Raw genomic sequence first — 20,053 nt, forward strand, 5'->3', positions numbered from 1 at the left:
GAGGTTCTCAGTCTCATGAAATAGAATCTGGAGGACTATTATTGAAACTAAGAAGGAAAACTCAGGGCAAAACAGATGTGAAACCTCAGCAGCTGCTCAGAGAAGGAGACTGGAGGAGGAGAACATTCTCATCATTCATCCAGGCACTGAAGTGAAACACATGACCAACAAAGATCCACACGGAGGGCAGGGAAGTTTTCAGGGAAGGAATAGGAAGTTAATACTGTTGGGAAAAAGGATAAAACTGTTAAGGAAAGCATTCTCAGAAGAGACATAGAAAGAGGAAAAGGGAAAGTTATTCTTTTCTAAATAATTCAGAAGAGTGATCAGACTTATCATCCTACAGTGCTATGGTCCAAACTTATGCATTAGAGGTGGGTCTTCTTGGAAGAGAAAGTACAGTATTTCATTAAAGGACTCATTATTCTCCTTATCTCTTTACTTTGGCTTAAGGGGAGCCCAGCTTCCTAGAGTGGTCCCCTGTCTGAACTGATTGAACCCGTCCAACTCTAATGTTAAATCTCCACGTAGGTCTGAGATTCTCTTCTCTTGACCAGGAATTTTTTTTTCCTACTCGAATAGTGTTTAGTGCACAAGAAAAGGCACAAACAAACAGATTAATAACAATAAGAAAAAGAATAACAGGTATAGTCAGAGAGTTGCATAATCTTAACTTTCAGAGTCTTTTTTGTTTTTGTTTTCTGCACAGAAAACAAGCCATCGCTGTATCATCACCTCACCTATCCAGGACTCATCCCCTAGTTCAGTTCCTCTTTGACTGGAGTAGATAAAACAGAGTTCAATGTCTGAGAACATTTCTTTTTTTTTCTTTTAAAAAAATGCATCCCTTTTGTATTGGAAGCCTTTATAACTCTATAAATTCAAGTGTACCCATCAGCTTTCTGCACGTAATACCTTAGGAGCGGTAAGGAGATGCTCCATGTGCCTCCATTCCTGCTACAGACCTTTAGCATGAAGAGCTCATTTGAAAGGTACAGGGCCACTGGTCACACTCTGTCACCTCCACCTGGATCTGCATTCTTACCACTGATATAGGATGATGAGGAGCCCTGTTTCCTGAGGAGGAATAACAGCCAGAACATTTAATTTATAAGAAGCACTTGAGGCCAGGGCTGGCTCATGGGGAATGGTCTACATTAGCTGTCTTAGTCCTGTTGTGTTTTTTTCTGAATAGACTTTAACTTCTAGAATATTTTTACCTGACTTTTCCCCGAACTGTTTCCCACCATATCATTCTCCTCTCATTTTCTCCTAATTTTCTGTCATTCTATCTTGCACAGTCATGTCTTGTCTGAAAGAGACTTCATCAGAGAGAAGTTCTGAGGGTTCTCCAAGGATCTCAAGGGTGAAAGATTTTGTTTTCAGGGATTTGGGCTCTTATTTCTCCTTTCTTATTTCACACACCTTAACCACTTTCCAATTCTAAGGTGGTCACGGCCCTCTGTCCTCCTGCAACTGCATGCGTATGAAACGCACACGGGAAAACACATGTGTAAATAAAAATGCACAATCTTTAGAGAATTTAAGTTATCAAGGGACAATACCTTCCACACTCAAGAACGTGTCATTAGCTAATAGTGTTTTTGTTCACATGAAATAAGCCGCAAGGCTTCTGTTAGCTTTCTCACAATGGCCGTATTACAAGGCTAAGATTTCTTTTATACAGAAGAAGAAATGGAGTCAATTGCACATAAAAACGTTTCTTAATAAAACCCAAGTTCAGGGTGCAAATATTGAAATTCCCACCCTATTCCAGGGATCTACGGGTGCCTCTTCTAGTTCCTATGTCCTAGTAACACACACACCTAAATTCTCAGTTGTCTAACCTCTATGGTTTTTAGGTGTTAAATGACACACATGTGAGCATATTTTAGACAGGGAAAGCCCCATATCTGGGCAACACTTAATATCTCAACTCATCACCATACTTCATATTTAAATGCTTTTGGTCTTCCTTTGTTGCATCCCCACAGATCTTCATCAACAATGAATGGCATGACTCAGTGAGTGGCAAGAAATTTCCTGTCTTTAACCCTGCAACTGAGGAGATCATCTGCCATGTGGAAGAAGGGGACAAGGTGAGTTTTCCAACACCCGCAGGTCCAGTTCACACCAGAAGTCTTTGTTTCTCACCGTTCTGAGCTCACCGTCCACTGCAAGTTCAGTGAAAGACATGACAAGATGACTGCTCAAGCAGTTGGGTAAATGTTCTGTTGTCCTTGGCATAAGAAATTGCATCATATTCATCTGATAGAGAATAAATATCCATAATACACAAGAACTTAAAAATTAAAATATCAAGAGACCAAGAAACGATAAATAACAACAACAACAACAACAACAAAAAACCCCACACAGGCTGTAGATCTCATGTTATCATTTCTAATGTTACCCTGGAATCTAGAATAGGGAAGTGGGGTTCAAAATGTTGATGTTTTGAGGCTACTGTAGCATAATGAAGTATTAATTTTTAAATACTTGTCTCTTTTCTTAAGGATTAGCATTAGCATTTATTGTGGGGCATGGAGTTTTAATAATAATTAATAATAATAATATATTTAAGGTGCCTCTCTGTAGTTTTTTTTTTAATATCTCTTTGGCTCTTGGCTCTTTGCTTCTTTGAGGGGCCCACCACCCAGTTCCCAAATAAATATACAGAGACTTATTCTTCCTGGCCTTCACTTGGCTTGTTTCTAGTCTGCTTTCCTTAATTTAAATTTTCCCAGCTCTGCTTTGCCTCTGAGCTTTTATCTTTTTTCTATAGGCCTTTCTTAACTTCTTATTCCTTGGCTTGCTGAGTGGCTGGCCTCTTGTATCCTCCTCTCTTCCTTTTCTAATTCCTTGATCTTTCCCCTGAAATTTCTTCTCCTATTTATTGTCTCTTCCTACAAGTCCTGCCTATCCTTTCTCCTTTCCTGCTATGGACCATTCAGCTCTTTATTAGACCAATCAGGTGTTTTAGACAGGCAAAGTAACAGCTTCACAGAGTTATACAAATACAATGTAGAAGAATGCAGCATATCTTTGCATGATTAAACAAATATTACACAGCATAAACAATTGTAACACATCTTCAACTTATATTATACAACATCTGTCAGCTAATTATGCCTTCTCCTTGACAATAAAATGACACTGAAAAAGAAGACTATGAGTCTGTATATATAAGGTAACAAAAAGTAATATTATTGATGTTTTAACATAGAGGCCTTGAACATTTAGCTTCTATGGGACATTTTGCTCTGATGCTGGCATTAATTTCATCAGGAAAACAACTCTCTACCTGGATTCAGTAGAAACTTTGTCAGGCTGAGGACTTTTCTAGGGGAGTCAGTGAGGTTTACCTTCTTCTGAAGGCACAGATGGGAAAACTGGTGACCATCTCTGCAGCCTTGCCAGTGAACACTGATCTGTTCTTTGCTTAGTGACAACTGCCTCTCCCATAGAAAGAGCAAGGAGACTAACTCATACCCAGACAAACTACAGTCCAAGTCACTGTGCCAATCTGGTTGGCTGAGCAAATGAATCCCCTAAGACAGTGGTTCTCCATTTGTGGGGTGGGTGGAGTTGAACAACTCCGTCGTAGAGCTCACCTAAGACTATCGGAAAACATAGATATTAAGTTATAATTCATAACAGTAGTAAAGTGACAGTTGTGAAGTAGCAACAAAAATACATTTATGGTGGGAGTCACCACAAATGAGGAACTGTATTACAAAGTCACAACACTGGGAAGGTCAAGAACCACTGCTATAAGAAAATTGTTAGTGATCAACAAGAGCTGGCTTCACAGCCACATTCCTGTATCTGTATCTTGTTTTGCAATCATTAACCAAATTGTCCTTTTAGAAATGTTGATGTTCAAACAATTTGTGAGAGATCTAATGAAGGGTGACTAGCATTGCTTAGAGGGCGGTTCTAACCTGGTAAAGTTCAGTCCAGTCTGATATGCTATACTTACTCATTAGATCACAGGCTAAAGGTTTTGGAGAGTCCATCCACAAGCAGAATGGGGCTGCCAACAGGCCAAATCAAGCCTTTCATGGTATCACAAGGGTGGGGCAGGGGCCAGAGTAAATACATTTTTTTTCTCTTCAGTGGCTCTGACGTATTTCCCCAGGTCACAAGGTGTGATGACAGTAAATCACAGTTAACCTGGTCACTGTTTTCCTTTTAATTCAAAAGTATTTTGGAAATGCCAGCCCCTGAATAAAAATCTACACTAAAAGAATCTTGAAGTTAAAAAATACTACAAAAATGCTATCAAAAGCATTTATGGGACTCATAATTTTGGTTAATGAAAAATGTTCATCACATTATGGAAAAGAATTATTTACAGTAGTATTTGTTGTACAAAGATCAACAAGAATAAGTCATACAAGGCTTATGTGCCACATCCGAGCACAGATGAATATATTTGCATCTTTCCATAATATCTAACTGTATTGAATAACAATAAATTCACAAGATTTAGCCATTCAAATGAGAGCAATTTGGTATAAAAGTCACCTACCTTAGTAGTCTCCTTGAGGAGACTACTAACATTAATTCTCATACCACACATTACATAGTAAACTTATTTGGACCACTGTATATGCATATGTGGATTACTAAATAAATACAAGTTAAAGAGTCTCCAGCAGAGTTCAGAGGCTTCAGAAGTGGCCTAGAAAAAAACTGTACTGATGAGGAATCCGTGCCTGGGCAGAGCTGCCGGGGAGTGGCTGGACTCAGGGGGAATAGAGAAGCTGGAAACTCAACAGCAGATCAAAGGCCAGACTGGGTCTAGAACAGAAAAGAGCAGTTCAGACAGGTGAGCGTGTACATGGGCCGGCCGCCCAGTAGGCTGGGCAATAGCAGTGGTCCAGCTGAGCCAAGGAGTCTTTGGTACCTGACACAGACACACAGACACACACACACACACACACACACACACACACACACTGGGTATCAGACAATAGTTTGTTCAGAGTCCACGCATTGCAGTCTACGCTGTCCATCAACTTTAGTGATCCAGGCAAGGGAGTTGCACCCTTTTCTGGGTACCTATTAAGTTTCTTTCTGTGATTTCCTTGATTTGATTTTAATATGCCTACTTGGCTACACGCTTTCAATTCTCCCTAGTATACGTACAAGACAGCTTGCTTTCTATCGCCAAGAGTATGTTACTCATCAGACTGTGCTAGGCAGGTGGTATATGGTGGATTTCCTTGGTCCACCTAGAGGCTGTAGTCATCTTTCTCCCTCAAAATGGAGACAAAAGCTTCTCACAAAATGCACTCTCACAGGGTAACCTACAGGCTGAAAAATCACTGTTCTCTACAGTGTGGAGTGACTTGGCATTGACTATTTCACAAAGCAGTGCTATTGAACATCCTTTCTGAGAAAATTGAATGTGGAGGTCAGATGTAGAATAAAATATTGATTCTATTTCTGCTGTGTTTCACTAGCATAAGGAAAGGTTACTAGAATAAGGTAAGGTTTCCTTCCTTATCACTAAGGCAGGGTCCACAATACTTAAGTATAATAGTAACTGGGGTGATAAAGAACTTGCCTTTCTTCTTGTAACTTAGTCGGATCTTTATTATGATCTGCCATTGAGCTGGGTGTCTGGTGATTATTGATGTAAAAGTTGTTATATTAAAACAGGCCTTGAAAAATGTGTAAGACTGTGGAAGTAAATGGGATTGCTCATAGGACCTTCTCTATGCAAAAAGAATTTCAGGAGCAAAGGTGGGAAGAGCTGTTTCAGCTAGAGTAGGAGAAATGTGAACAGGAAGTCTTTCCAGAAAATGTTGGACCTTGAAAACCAGAGAGCTTTGCTCTTTGCTCTTAGGATTGCGGGTGCAGCCAGCAGTTACAAACACAGACAAAAATGTGATAAGATAAATTACATGGCAATTAACCTAGTAGCATTAAAGAGAAGGTGGGAAGTGGAGAAAGTGAATGGGAGACTGTTCACAGGTTGCAACAGAAAAGGCCTTTGTGACAGAAGGTAAAGAAGCTGAAAGGCTGTACTGGAATGAACTAGAATGCTGTAATCATTTTCATGTTGGCTTGTCTTCTAGGACCACAGTTAACTCCATCTTGTGCACATTTGGCATGTCTGCCACATAGAAAATGTGAGACACATGTGAGTTTGAAGATAAAATAAGTGAATTTCAAACAAGTTGTAGCACAGCACAGTAGAGTTTAGAATAGAGTGGACCCTCTGCACCCTCAGATTCCAATTTGGTTCACTCAACTCTGGGGTCTGAAATGTGCAGCTGCTGACATGGATGAAGAAATGAGGCCTGTCACAGCTGTGTGCACACTGTGTGCACAGAAAAATGTGGCCACTATTCTCAAAACAGTACAGTTTGTCTACTACTTCACTAGTATTTGTACTCAGTATCAGAAGTATGTTTATTAAAAGAATGTCTGAGGGGTAATATATAAATACTAAGTAAGTTTGGCACTCATGAATTTAGATTATCATTCGATGACTTTGGGAACAAATCCTCTAGCATACTAAGGAAGGCCTGTGTTTACCTAGATTTTTCCATTCCCAGGATTCCCTCAATTTGTGTTTTCTTTACTGCATATATTCCCATTGTCTAGTCTCAAACAGTTTCCTTCACCTGATTATTTGTTTTTTATTGGCTTTCTAAAAATATGGAATATTTCACAAATTTACCTGTCATCCTTGTGCAGGGGTCATGAAAATCTCTATATCATACTAATTTTAATATATGTGCTGCTGACGCTAGCATGAGGCCTGTGTTTAATATAATAGCATGATGATGATGTTCAGGTCTAGGTTCCTCCCATCTAATGAATGTTTCAGAATAAACTCTATACCTCACTGTCCTATCATTAGCCAACCGATAGAAAGCTATATGGTGGATGCATATTTGGATGCCTAAAAATTAAAAGGGAGAACTCAGAATCCATTTTTTAAATTAAAAACACAGTGTCTTTAGTCTATTTCTGGTCCTACAAGACTAAATATCTGGTTTGAGAAAAGGAGAGCCATGACCCAAATGATAAAATCAGAAGAATACATTTACTTGTAACAGTTTTTTGTAGGCAATTTTTTTTTCATGCATGGTAACATGGTGTCTCAAAGGTCATTTCACTCCATTGCTAAGAGGGGCCAGGAATCTCAAGAGAGTTCTTATTAAACAGAGGCAAATGAAGGAACACTGAGCAAAGAAATCCACGCAGAACTGTGGTCACACTAGTTTAAGACGTGTGGTTTAAAACTCACTTTATTTTCCTTCGCAAAGTGCATTACAACAAGAAGTCAAGCCCACTGTCCTTTTGATCATCTTGATTTATACTGTACCCTATACTGGTGAGTCCTGTAGACAAAAAGCTGTGCAATAGTCCTTACATGCATGGTATTTGCAGTTGACCTGATTAAGTTAAAAAAAAAAGCACACAAAGTAGGAATGGAAGAAGCAGCGACACTTTCAGCGGGTGGACTGGAAGAGACTAGAAGCATGAAGAGGGGTCTACAGACGACGGGAGTGACCATGGCAATGTGGAAGGGATATGGCTCAGGAGATTTAAAGGAGTAAACGAAAGGAAAAATACAGCGGTGATTAAAATACATTAGCGAAAACAAGAAAGCTAAACAGTGCGAGTGTGCCTTTATTCTATCACTCCATTTTGTTTCAATTAATGAGGCTATAAGCAGTATCTTATTAATAAAAGACTGTCCTCCGCTTATTTAGGGACTAGAGTGGATCACTTTGCATGCGCTTGGAAGGATGGGCTTACCATACACATAGTGCTTTGGTTTGGATGTGAAACGCCCAGTACAGCTGTCACCCAGGTGGTGGCGCTGTTCTGAGAGGCTATCAAAGATTCGTGCTAGATGCAGAGTTGTGATCAGGTTACATGGTTCAGACCCACTCTATTTGTCTTGAGATAGATAGTCTTTTGTTTTTTGCTTTAATTTCTTCATCTGCAAAATGAATTTTCACAGTATTTTCTAAATCAAATGAGATAAAAAGTTTAAATTAACTAGAACATTATTTCAAATAAAATAAACACTGTGTCCTATTTACATGGGATAAAGTAAAAGCTATTAAAAAACACGTCTCTTCTAGAGTTTAACTATTTGATAAGGATATGGAGCTTACTTGAAATATTACTCAAGAGAATCATTCTATCATATTGTGGTGCAGTGTGTGCGGAATGTTCTGGACCCTGGACTAATATAGACTAGCGTCTGTCTCTGAGGACTGTGTTATAGTTTATTAAGTTGTGATGTGTTGCTTACCAGTATAGAGTTTTGAACATCCTGAAATAAATGCTCTGTGACTTCCAGGCAGATGTGGACAAAGCCGTGAAGGCTGCACGACAGGCTTTTCAGATTGGCTCCACATGGCGCACCATGGATGCATCAGAGAGGGGGCGCCTGCTGAACAAGCTGGCTGACTTAATGGAAAGAGACCGTCTACTGCTTGCTGTGAGTATTAACTTACACCAAAGGGAGACAGTGGGGAAGCTCCAGGGAGCATTCACCGTTCCAACTGGATGGTCAGTTTGATGGAGAGCCAGACTGACAAACTTGTTCCTGCCTTTTCTCTAGAACTTCTCAGAGTCCAGAGCCCAACTTTGCTATTCTCATTAAATCTCGTTATGCTCTTAGGGCCTATATTTTTAAATTTCAATAGTTACATAAGTCAGCATAGATTATGGATGGAGGGTATAATTCCTTTTCTTTTCTGCTTTGAATTTCAGCAAAGTCAACTGAAAACAAAGTGTTACACAGGTTACAATTCAAAGTAAATATTATTAGCTTCAGAATCTTAAGTAACAACAAGATTCAAGTCATAATTTTATCAAAAATATGAGCAATTCAGCAATTATTAAAAATCACCTATTCCTTTAGGATTTTTTTCATTGTTCAAACATGCCAAAATAGATTTCATAGCTATGTAGTAAATGTATACTAACTGAAATATTCTACTGAAAGTAATTGGTATTTCCCAAAGCTTAGTTCTTTTCATTTGTCTTAATTGCAGAGTGAAATGTCTTAACTTCCTCTGTCATCTTGAGAGCTATAGGGATGGAAGAATAGATATAAAGTGACAAATTTAAGATAGTGGACAATATCAGACCTGTGCATCTTGCCAGGTGACACCTAGTGGATTGTATGATTTCAAAGCATCCTTTAAAGTCTGCATTAAAGGGTGAGGAGAAGATACTGTAAAGATAAGAAAATGTGGAACTTCATAATCTTTTAGTTTTCCTTTTATAAAAATAGATTCTTTTCTCATACAATATATCCTGATTTTATTTTTCCTTCTTCTATTGCTCCCAGTTCCTTGATTCCCATCATGTGGATCCACCTCTAGCAGTCTCTCATTAGAAAATAACTGGTTTCTAAGAGATAACAACCAAAAATGACAAAATAAAATATAATCAGGTAAAGTTAAAAAAAACCCATCATATTGAAGTTGAATACAGCAGACAAATAGAAGGAAAGAAGCCCCAAGAGTAGGCATAAAGAATCAGAGACTCACTTGTTCTCACAGTCGGGGGATCCCATAAAATGAGAAGCTAAAAGCTTTAATATATCTCCAGAGGACTTGGTGCAGATCCATGCAGGCCCCATGCTTGCTGTTTCAAACTGTAAGATCATGTGCACCTCGTTTAGAGGTTTTAGCTGTTTTAGAGGGCCTCGTCCTCCTGGTGTCCTCCATCTTCTCTGGCTCTTATGCTTTCTCTCCCTTCTTTTCCATGGTGATCTCTGAGCTCTGAGAGGAGGAATTAGTGAAATACTTATGACAATATTTCCCAAACAAGGGGTTAATAGTTAAATTCTCTGCTATGTAGGTGTTGCAATTGTGTGAACACACAGCTATGAGTTTTACAATTGTACGAGCAGACCGTTTATACACGAGAGGAATAGGATGGCGATAGTGATATTGTCCATAGTTGCAGAACCTGAATTGGTGCTACAGTCAGATGACAAGTGCAAGCTTGTTGGAACTCTGATAGGATGTGGAGACTAAGAATCATTTTCACAGCTGAGTACTTATGTAACTGGCTCTTAGACACGCTTAACCAGAGGTACTTAAGAAAGAATCGGACAGAAAGATTAGTGGGATCAGGCAATCAGAATGTCACTATCTCTCTCATCAGGATCTTGTTATGTGACCACAAACAAGACATTTAATTCTTTCTTAAGTTGCTTTCAAAGGAACATTCGATTTAAGAATCTTTATATATCTAAAACTCTAATACGTAATTACTAAAACCATTGACTGTATATTCTTGATGTAATTTTTATTATTGAATGTTTAGACTTTAATATTACTATCTATTTTTTCAGACAATGGAATCTATGAACGCTGGGAAAGTATTCCCCCAGGCATACATGATGGATTTAGACATCAGCATAAAAACATTAAAGTACTGTGCAGGCTGGGCTGACAAGATCCATGGCCAAACAATACCAAGTGGTAAGTACATTTGGGAAACTACCTGCATGATGGCAGAAGTGAAGGCCATTCATGCAGAACTGAATACCTTCAAATTCTCCCTGACAACTTTGTTCATCAACTAGGTAATTAATTACTTTACTTTTCATGTTGACTCAACAGAGTTCTGGTGCTAGAAGTTTTATTAAGAGTAAACATTGTGGCTAGTATAGATATAATTCAAGTAAGAACATTGTCATAGACTCACCTACTAATTTGAGTGAGATGTCTTATAGCCCAAAGTTTTCAAAACTGGCCATAGAAATCACTTATTGATTGCCATTCCCATAATGACATTTGTACTTCTTCTGCAATATTATTACCTAAGACTTTACATGTCTGGAATGAGTAAGCTGTGCTGATTTGTGCCCAGTATACTTAGTCCAATAGACTTCAACTACCCAATTTATACTAATGTGTTTCAAAAGCATCAAAGCAAGATGAGACTCTGATTCAGCAGGATTAAGAATCTTTGCATGGAAGTGTGGTGTATTGCTTAGTGGGGTATGCAAGTGGCAGAACAGACACCCGGCAAATATTTCATGTGGGAAAAGAATCAGTTTGGGAAGGGTTGGAGGCAGTTTCACATCTCTATCTACAATGACTTCAGGAACCCAAAAAATCCACTTCAGGATTTTTCTCTGATGTGCACTTCCACTCAAACTGGAAGATACAGTATAAGATATATTAGCTTCTTACATCTCTTATAACATAAAAGAAGAGAATGAGACAACAGGGGTACTATGAAACAGGATATTTTGTGGCTCTTTCTCTACTTTTGGGAAACATAGAGGAAGCTGTTCAAAGTACCTGTAGAACTGGACAGGTAAAGAGGTTGTGTGCTTGCAGTTGGTTCCTGTGAAAGCCACAACAAAACATAGAACAGCAAAACTCCAAATGGGAAGATATCATTGTGAGGATTTGCTGTGATAATACACTATGAACAAAAGAACTTATGAACAAAACGGTCTCTTTCACTTGTATTTCTACCCTATATTACTTCTGAGGGAAATAAGGGTGAAAAATCAGGGCAGAAACCTAGAGGCAGTAACTGAAGCAGAGGCCATGGACAAAAACAATGTACTATAGGGTTACTTTTTATGGCTTGTTCAGTCTGATACAATTCAGGATCATTTGCCAAGGTTTGGTATTATTCACAGTGGGCTGGGCCATCCCGAATCCAAAAATAATTGAGAAAATGTTGCATTGACTTGCCTATAGAGCAATCTCATCAGAGTATTTTCTCAATTAAGGTTTCCTCTTCCAAGATATATTTAGGTTTTTGTTGATAGTGAGGCACAAGTGTCAGTCACATCAAGAAAGAAAAGAACAACATTTCATTTCAAATATTTCATTCATCGAATAAGAGACTGCATTTATGTTTGGTAGGGATAAGGAAACACCAAAACTATAGCAATTCTAAGAGAAAGACTTCTTACTTCTTGGAAAAGTTTTACTATTTTAAATATTTTACCTGTTTAAAAGTTGGAGCTCCTGGGACATTTGAGATACTGGGAAATTTTGCACATGGCTCTGCCTTTGTCCAGAGGGGACCTCGTCCCCCTGTTCCTTTCTGCACCACTCTGTGTATGAGAGTGATGAAGAAGGCAGCCATCTTGGAATACAGAGAATGGAGTTAACATTCTACGGGATCCTCCCCGATCCTGTCACTTATTTACCTGTACCTCGGTCTTTAGAATGAAATTGCTATTTGAGAGCTCCGTTGCTTATGTGATTAACCTTGGAGACAGGATGTTTTGTTTCTCTTTTGCTAGTCACTGTGGACTTCCTCTCCTACCAACCGCACATCACCCTGTTCTGAGTGGATCCTGCATTTGCCTTTATTGGATGGTGTGTTTTTTCTGTTTTTCAGATGGAGATATTTTCACTTATACAAGACGTGAGCCTATTGGGGTGTGTGGCCAAATCATTCCTGTAAGTCTTATTTCATGACTCTGATGGGGGGAAGAGAGCTGTAATTCCATTTGATCTGAAGCCCATTCCCACACAAGTGAAGCTTATGTGATGGTTATGTGTGAAGTAAATTCAATAAGCATGAGTACCTGAAGCACTCATTTCTATAACTTTGCTTCTTGTATATGAGCTGTCTTGTCCAGATATCCCTCAATTAAATGCTTTACCCTTTGAGGATGTTTCAATGTTGACAAATAAGTCCTAAGAGTTTATTGCAAGTTTTTTTTTTCTGGAAATTGTGCTTTGTTCTGGATTCATGAGCTGTGCTCTGTAACTATATGACAAAGGTTTATCACCACTCATCTGTGTTTGAACATATTTACGGGACACAGCAGTGCCCACTGCTCCTAGCACTGCTTTCTCCTCCTTGAGACTTCCCACTGTGGACAGTAACTGAAGCAAGACTGTTCAAATCCTGATTTTTTTTTTTTATTTCAGTGGAAGGAAAAATCCTCTTAACAATTGGGAAAGCATGTGGCCTATATTTAACTTTAGATAGTAGGTTTGGGTAGTCAATATTCTTCTTCCAAAAAATCATGTTATGGATGTAACCAGATTTTCTTGAAAGTTAACTCAGGACACTGGCCACATACAGGTGACATAGCTTAAAAGGCTAAATTAAATCACAATGAAGTATCCCAAAGGTTTTGAAATGACAGTCATACTAATATATTCATGGAACAGTTTAGTATTTCAAAGGCTTAAAAAACACTCAAACATGCAAACATGTCTACATCACACTACCAGCTTGGACTATTAGAAAAGTTTAAATTTTAACTCCCCCCTTTGTCCTGTTTTTTTTTTTTTTCTGGGGATCAAACACTGGACTTCACACATGATACACAGATGTATGCTATGCCATAACCCTGAATTTCTTTATTAATCCTTAAGACATCCATCTAAAGTATAGTGGACTGTTTTTAGGACTCCCGGGTGTCAAGTGCCTTAAATAGAGAAGAAACAGTCACATATCTTATTTCTACTGCTGACCAATGGGTTTGCTGGGATGATCTGAACTCAAACACTCACCCTCAGGATGGGAATTTGACGCCTCTTTGTGTAAACTTTAACAATTTTGTGTTTCTGAACTGAACCTAGCTCAGTGGTATGGAGAACACATTTAATATGCTTACATCCTTGGGATCACTCCCTGGCACACATACACACAAAATCTGGATGTGAATTTTTCTGAATTATTATATTGGATAAAATACCATAAGTGCCTTCCAGGAAGAAAGAGGAAGAGAATTTCACACTTTTAAAACACAAGTAAATTACAACATGCTTAACTATATGTGAAGCCATGAAGTAGCCTTTTTCTTGTAAAATAAGAATTCAGAATCACATGACTTGATTGCATTTTGTAGCTCTTTCCTCTTCCCTTTTCCTACATAGCTTGTTTTGAGTTTTTATCATTTTGTAGTTTCATTTGTAAACATAAATAAAATAAACTAGATAATTATACACAACTTCGAAAATATTAGTCAACTTTTATCAGGGCAGCAAGCATGAATAACAAATGTAGTTTTGAATGATGCAAAGAGTCCATTGTTCAATTTTCTTTCTAGTGGAATGGTCCCTTGATCATGTTAACTTGGAAGATAGGCCCTGCCCTTGCCTGTGGGAACACAGTGATCGTCAAACCCGCAGAGCAAACCCCTCTCACTGCTCTTCATATGGCATCTTTAGTAAAAGAGGTAAGTCTCCAGAGTCTAAACGTGCAGGTGAATTCAGGGTCCCCCGTTCACCTACAGCCTCAATCTCATCACTAAGAGCTTCACTGATCACAGGCTGATCCTGTGCAGTTGTGCAGATGAAAGCAACAGAACCACAGGCTGTAACTTTTGTCAGTCAGCAAAATGTGTCTCTATCTAAATAATGACAGAGGCTCATAGCTTGTCACCCTGTAACGGGTCACTTACATTGTTCAAATCTCATGAATGTAAGTTAATTAAGAAATGTAGCATTTTTCAAATGGTGAAATACTGAGCTTTATCTTCATTATCTAGATTAAAACTTGCCTGGTTGCTTCTGCAATCTTCTTTCAAGTTTTATTTTCAGTTTTAATTTCTTTAAAGGTTCATGGCTTCTTTATCAATATGTCTGCTGTTTCAATATGTTTCTAGTTTTGATGGTGGTGACTGTAAATTCTGTCTTTCTGTGTAGGTAATTTTACATACACTCTGATATCTTATCCATTTGAGTTCCTTTTATAAAATTTGATGCTGTCTGTCATTGGAGTGATCAGTTGTCGCAATTTTGTTGTCTACTTGACAAACCTAGGAAGCAGGTACCTCATCTGAGAAACTGTCATCATCAGATTAGCCTGTGGCCATATCTGTGGGGTTTTTCCTTGATCTCTGACTGATGCAGTAAGGCCCAGTCCACTGTGAACAGTGCTATCCATAGGCAGATTGGCCTAGCTGCATAAGAGAGGTAGCTGAGCTAGCCAGAGAAAACAAGGCAGTGCATATAATTTCTCCATGGTCTTTGTTTTAGTTTCTGGCTCCAGGTTCCTACCTTGGTTTTCCTCAACAATGGGCATAACCTATAAATCAGATAAACTCCTTCCTTCCCAAGACTGTTTTGGTCAATGATTTATCATAGCAAATGAGAAACAATTAATACACCAAAGGCAACAGATTTGCCCATGGAACGCAGTGTTCTAAGAGATTACCACCTTTAGAGATACTTTCATATGGATAAGAAATTAAAGACAGTAACAAATAAAGGACAGATACACTTAAGTGCATTTTCTTGAGAGAAGAACCCCCACGGTGAGCATAAAGAAATAGCCCCACTCAGGTCATGTATGAATTAAGTTCTTGAATTATTTACTGCTTGCTTCTTACCTTGCAGGCAGGATTTCCCCCTGGCGTGGTGAATGTTGTCCCTGGTTATGGACCAACTGCAGGGGCAGCCATCTCCTCACACATGGACATTGACAAAGTGGCCTTCACGGGTTCAACAGAGGTAGTACCATTTTCTGAATATCTCGTCTTTAATAAGCAGAAACACACTCTCTGTAGCTGTCTTGCAGCAAACACTTTCTTTAGAAAAGTTGCTTTGGGGCTGGGCAGTGGTGGCGCATACCTTCAATCCCAGCATTCTGTAATCAGAGGCAGGCAGATCTCTGTGAGTTCGAGGTCAGCCTGGTCTACAAGAGCTAGCTCCAGGACAGTCTCCAAAGTTTCAGAGAAACCCTGTCTCAACAACAACAACAACAACAACTCCAAAAAAAAAAAGAAAAGAAAAGTTGCTTTGATGATTTGCTCTTTAATCTAGACTCCAGATATGTTTATCAAAGACAAGTGGATTAATTTTGAATAACAAGAAAATACTGTTATGGATTATAGTAAATGATTTGTAGTGTAATCACTACTATCTCTTAGAGAAATATAGCCTTTGAGGCAGTCAGATGATTAGATAAGTGTATGGTAGAAAATACAAGTCAGGCAACAGTGATTTGTATGAGTCACTGTAATTACTGCCTCTAGATTAAGAAAAGTCAATGGTACAGTTTCACCTCTAGCTCCTGTGTGAATTTTTTTTTCTACACAGTATACCCTGAGAGGGTGACACATTCCACTTTCTTCAATGTTCCTGCCTGGAGAGCCTTGGTTTTCAGTGTGCCTTGCTATGCCCTGAGTAGATAAAAGTTGAAGAATGGGAACCAACCACAACCATATCAAGACTCACTAAGGGGGGAGGAAGAGTTGTAAAACAGAATTCTGGGGGTCGAAAAAATTTCTAATATAAACAAAAATTATATAGCTATTAAGCTGTTTCTAGCAAAGCCATGCTGGAATCACCCTACCAGATTAGAATGTTATTAACTATTTACAGAAAAGATGCTGCAGGACTCATTGGGATGGGTGGAAAAGGTGAGCTTGTATAGACCTCGCCAGGTCCTCAACCTTGAGTTCAGGTCCTGAGGCAGAAAAGGGGTGTCAGTGCAAAGAAAACTCTGACTCCAAAGTGGATTACACTCAAGTGGCCCCAAATAACTCAGGTTGTCTTTATTTATACATAAACAGTGTTTTTCTTACCAGGGTTACAGGAACAGCTCTGTTATTGGCTTCTGATTTTTACTTTAAGAAATACATCACAATTTAAGGAATACATTGTGATCATTATGGAAGTCCCCAATGTTCCCCTTTAGGCTTCCTCAAATAAACCTTCCCACTCCTTACATAACCTTCTTCTAGACATAGAGGTATTTTTAAAGGCTTTCCTAAATATTGAGTCAGACACATCCCACTCCAACAGCACTTATGCCTGATGACAGCTAACTGCGGTTACAAAGTTAAAAAGTATAGGTGAGGGTATAGTACTTTAAGGACAACAGTGTTAGAACTCAGATTATCCTTTTATGACTGCAAGATATGCTTTTATACAGTTCCCTTTTCTATAAGCAGGTTCCATGTCTCAATCTCTGTGTAAAAGGCAGACTTTGATAAAGCACTCTTTTCCTATCTCATTATACCATACTTCTTCCACCAATATAAATGCTGGTATATGGTAAAGATGGAACTGCTCATCACATAACTTGCATTGTAGCTTTTCCTCTTGGAGCATGCCAGATCCTACCAATGTTGCTATGCTTTGTGTCCAGGGAATGTGCTCTCAACTGAGGCTTTTCCCCTATTTTCTGTCTGCACACTCTGCTCTCCTTTCCAGAATTTGGAGCCATTGCTAATGTTTCAAGTGTTGTTTCCTCAAATATATCTGACTGTCTCTTTTGGGTCAGAAAAGTTCTCAGGATCAGGAGTTGTAGTTAGTAATCAGAAAGAGGTTTGAGAAGCATCTCCTCTTTAGGGAAGTCTTAGGGGAAAATATTCTAGAAAGAACAGAATTTCCAGGGTAAATTACAGCTATTGTATGTGTGACTGCAAAAGTAAAACTAAAAACCATCTAGAGAACCAACAGTATAACAAGAAAGAAAAGAGCATGAAAGCCTCATGAATTTTGCAAATTCCTATGCTATCCCATGGACTCCTGGTCCTTGCCAAGTGAGAGTTCATTTTCACAGGTGTTTTGCCCTGACGCAACCTGCAGGACAGATAGCCATAGGCTGATCTGATACTAGGCTACATGGCTCCCAACAACACCTTACTGCCAACACAAGAGACTGGTAGAATAAAAAAGGTGATTGGATATTTACAAAGTTCTACTCCAGGGATCAAGAGAAGGAAACTTATGTGAACATGGAATTTGTTCCAGGTTTTTAGAAAGAACATTCTATGCCATGAGTTGAGAATGTGTCAATTGTGTAGCTAACTGCACAGAGAATTGAAATAAGACTTTGAATTTTGATTTTCTTCATCTTTCAAATGTGTGAATATTTGTCATAGACAGTAGAAAAATAGTGTATCATGTAAATATCTGATTGAGATAAGTTAAATCAACTACTCAGTCACAATTTCCTTTGGAAAAAATATGCGAGGGTACCCAAGACATACTGATAGTTTTAGCGATGGTGATACAAGTAGGTAGTAGGCTCATAGCAAGGTAGATAGAACAGGCAGCTGGAAGGAAGCCTATAATTCCACATCCTCTGCACTACGGATGTGATGAGCACATCTGAGCCCAGATCATAGGATCATTTCTCCAGTTTGCCTCTGTCTGAAGCTGGTATTCCTTGAATCTGGGTGCAGCTTTGTTGTGCGGTTGTCTTAACTAATCCTCAACTTGGTGCCATTTTGCTATTCCTGTAATGCTATCTCTATGCCCATTTACCCTTCTGAAAAGGAAACAATGAAATAAGGGGCCTAGGAACTTCTCTCTTCAAATAAGGAGTGCATGCCTCAGAAAAACAGAAGAATCCTTTTCCAATTTGAGATTCTTTATTTGAGAAGCACAGGGACTGCAATTCCTACTTTATTCATTTCTACATAATAACAGTGAGAGCTGGTAGAAGAAGATATTTAGCGCCCTGCTGAGCACTCATGAAAATGTTTGTGAAGCATTCTTAGCTTCTGCTTCCTCTTCCCACCCACTTTCTCACATTAATTTAGGAGATGTCAATGCACCCTCTCATCTCCTGATTAGTCTTTTACATTTGGATGCCAGCATCTTTAGGTCTGAGGGAATCATGAACGAAAAGCCTTCCCATCAGTGTTCTCTTTATCTAAGATGTAATCATGGGCATGACTGTTCTTGACTCATAGCTAGTCTCTCACCCTTGCCTGGTTAGTCTTGAAGACTCTCTTAATCTCTGTTAGCCACGAAAAAATGTACAACAGCTTGTGAATTAATACTGAATAATGACATGTTAGCAACATGTTTTTAGACACCAGGGTGAACAAAAATAGCATTAGTCCTCCTCAAACTCTTTGAGCTTGTTTCTTTAAAGATACTAGCATTGTGTAAGAGGCAGAGACAGTGTCTTTCATAGTGATAACAACAACGGGACCTATTTTTGTGAAACTTTTAATACATTTCTTTACAATAGGCCTCCAGTCACAAAGTAAAACACAGTCAGTTTGTAGAGGTGGCAGGCACTGACTACATTTGCCCTATATGGCAATGTAACAATATGATAAACACATTATCACACCAAGAGTTCTGTTAAGAACTCTTAAGAGTTCTGTTTTGTCTTTCTTGAAGATGCAAAGAAATGAAATTGTAGGCTAAAAATCATTTTCTGTTTTTTGTGAAAATTCAAGGCCACTTTTTTGATAGCCATCTGGATGTACACACCTAGACTTAAACGATTACCGTATTGTTCTGGTGAAATAGAAAGCCAGTCAATAAAAGAAACAAAATACAATGGTTGTCTCAAAATAAGAAAGTAGACAATCTTAGCTTATTGTGTTCTCAATATATATAATGAAGAATCATTAATAATCAAAACAGGATACAAAAAACCAAAAATAATCATAAATAATGCACTAGACAGAACAGAATCCCTAGAAAAAATAAAATAAAGCAAAAGCAATGTGTTTTTCTGTGAAGAAGCAACTAGAATTAAGAAATGAGAATGGTGGGTAGAATTCCAGCTAAGTGTAGTAGGAACAAAGAGCTCAGAGCCAGTTTCTTTTTTATGAAAGGCAACATGTGCTTGAGAAGAGGAAAAGTAGTAGGGGAGATAGAAGGTGAAAGAGAGAGAAAGAAAGAGAGAGAGAGGGGGAGAAAGAGAGAGAGACAGAGAGAGAGAAGAAGAAGAAGAAGAAGAAGAAGAAGAAGAAGAAGAAGAAGAAGAAGAAGAAGAAGAAGAAGAGGACGAGGAAGAGGAAGGAGGAGGAGGAGGAGGAGGAAGAGAGGGTAATAATGAGTGAGGATGCTGTGATAAATAAGTGGGGATTTAGGTAGTGACTGGGTATTTATGTGATTTACACAGCTACACATGACATCATTTGAGGCTGATTCAGAAACATCTTTATAAGCATTGTGAGACCAGGAGAAAAGAATCATTTTTTCTTCTCATTAGAAAAAGGCTCAAAGAGGATCTGTGTCAAGAGCTGATCCCAAGTAAGGGACCAACCTGGATGCAGTCCAGGCTGGGAGGGTATAAAAAAAGAGGAAGAAGGTTGAGTTTTATGATGGACAGACTACTATTTTGACTGGACAGAATTCTC

General features: G+C 38.7%; 1 protein-coding gene and 1 non-coding gene across 3 annotated transcripts in view; one reads left to right on the forward strand and one right to left on the reverse strand.

Annotated features, from left to right (window-relative positions):
• Positions 1–20,053, forward strand: part of LOC125403387 (aldehyde dehydrogenase, cytosolic 1-like) — a 106,649-nt gene that overhangs the window by 67,343 nt on the left and 19,253 nt on the right. Inside the window, exons 2-7 of one of the 2 annotated variants that reach the window (XM_087908036.1) lie at positions 1,995–2,099; positions 8,339–8,479; positions 10,352–10,481; positions 12,373–12,434; positions 14,042–14,170; positions 15,333–15,446. In XM_087908036.1, coding sequence (XP_087764162.1) covers positions 1,995–2,099; positions 8,339–8,479; positions 10,352–10,481; positions 12,373–12,434; positions 14,042–14,170; positions 15,333–15,446 — 681 coding nt within the window. The remainder of the gene's footprint in view (positions 1–1,994; positions 2,100–8,338; positions 8,480–10,351; positions 10,482–12,372; positions 12,435–14,041; positions 14,171–15,332; positions 15,447–20,053) is intronic. The other variant, XM_087908037.1, reaches the window with a different exon arrangement.
• Positions 6,670–6,773, reverse strand: LOC125403554 (U6 spliceosomal RNA). Its single transcript, XR_007232995.3, has one exon. It is a non-coding gene; the product is annotated as a U6 spliceosomal RNA (small nuclear RNA).

This window comes from Myodes glareolus, chromosome 7 (genome assembly GCF_982192425.1).
Source record: "Myodes glareolus chromosome 7, mMyoGla1.1, whole genome shotgun sequence".
In the NCBI taxonomy this organism is placed as follows: Eukaryota; Metazoa; Chordata; class Mammalia; order Rodentia; family Cricetidae; genus Myodes; species Myodes glareolus.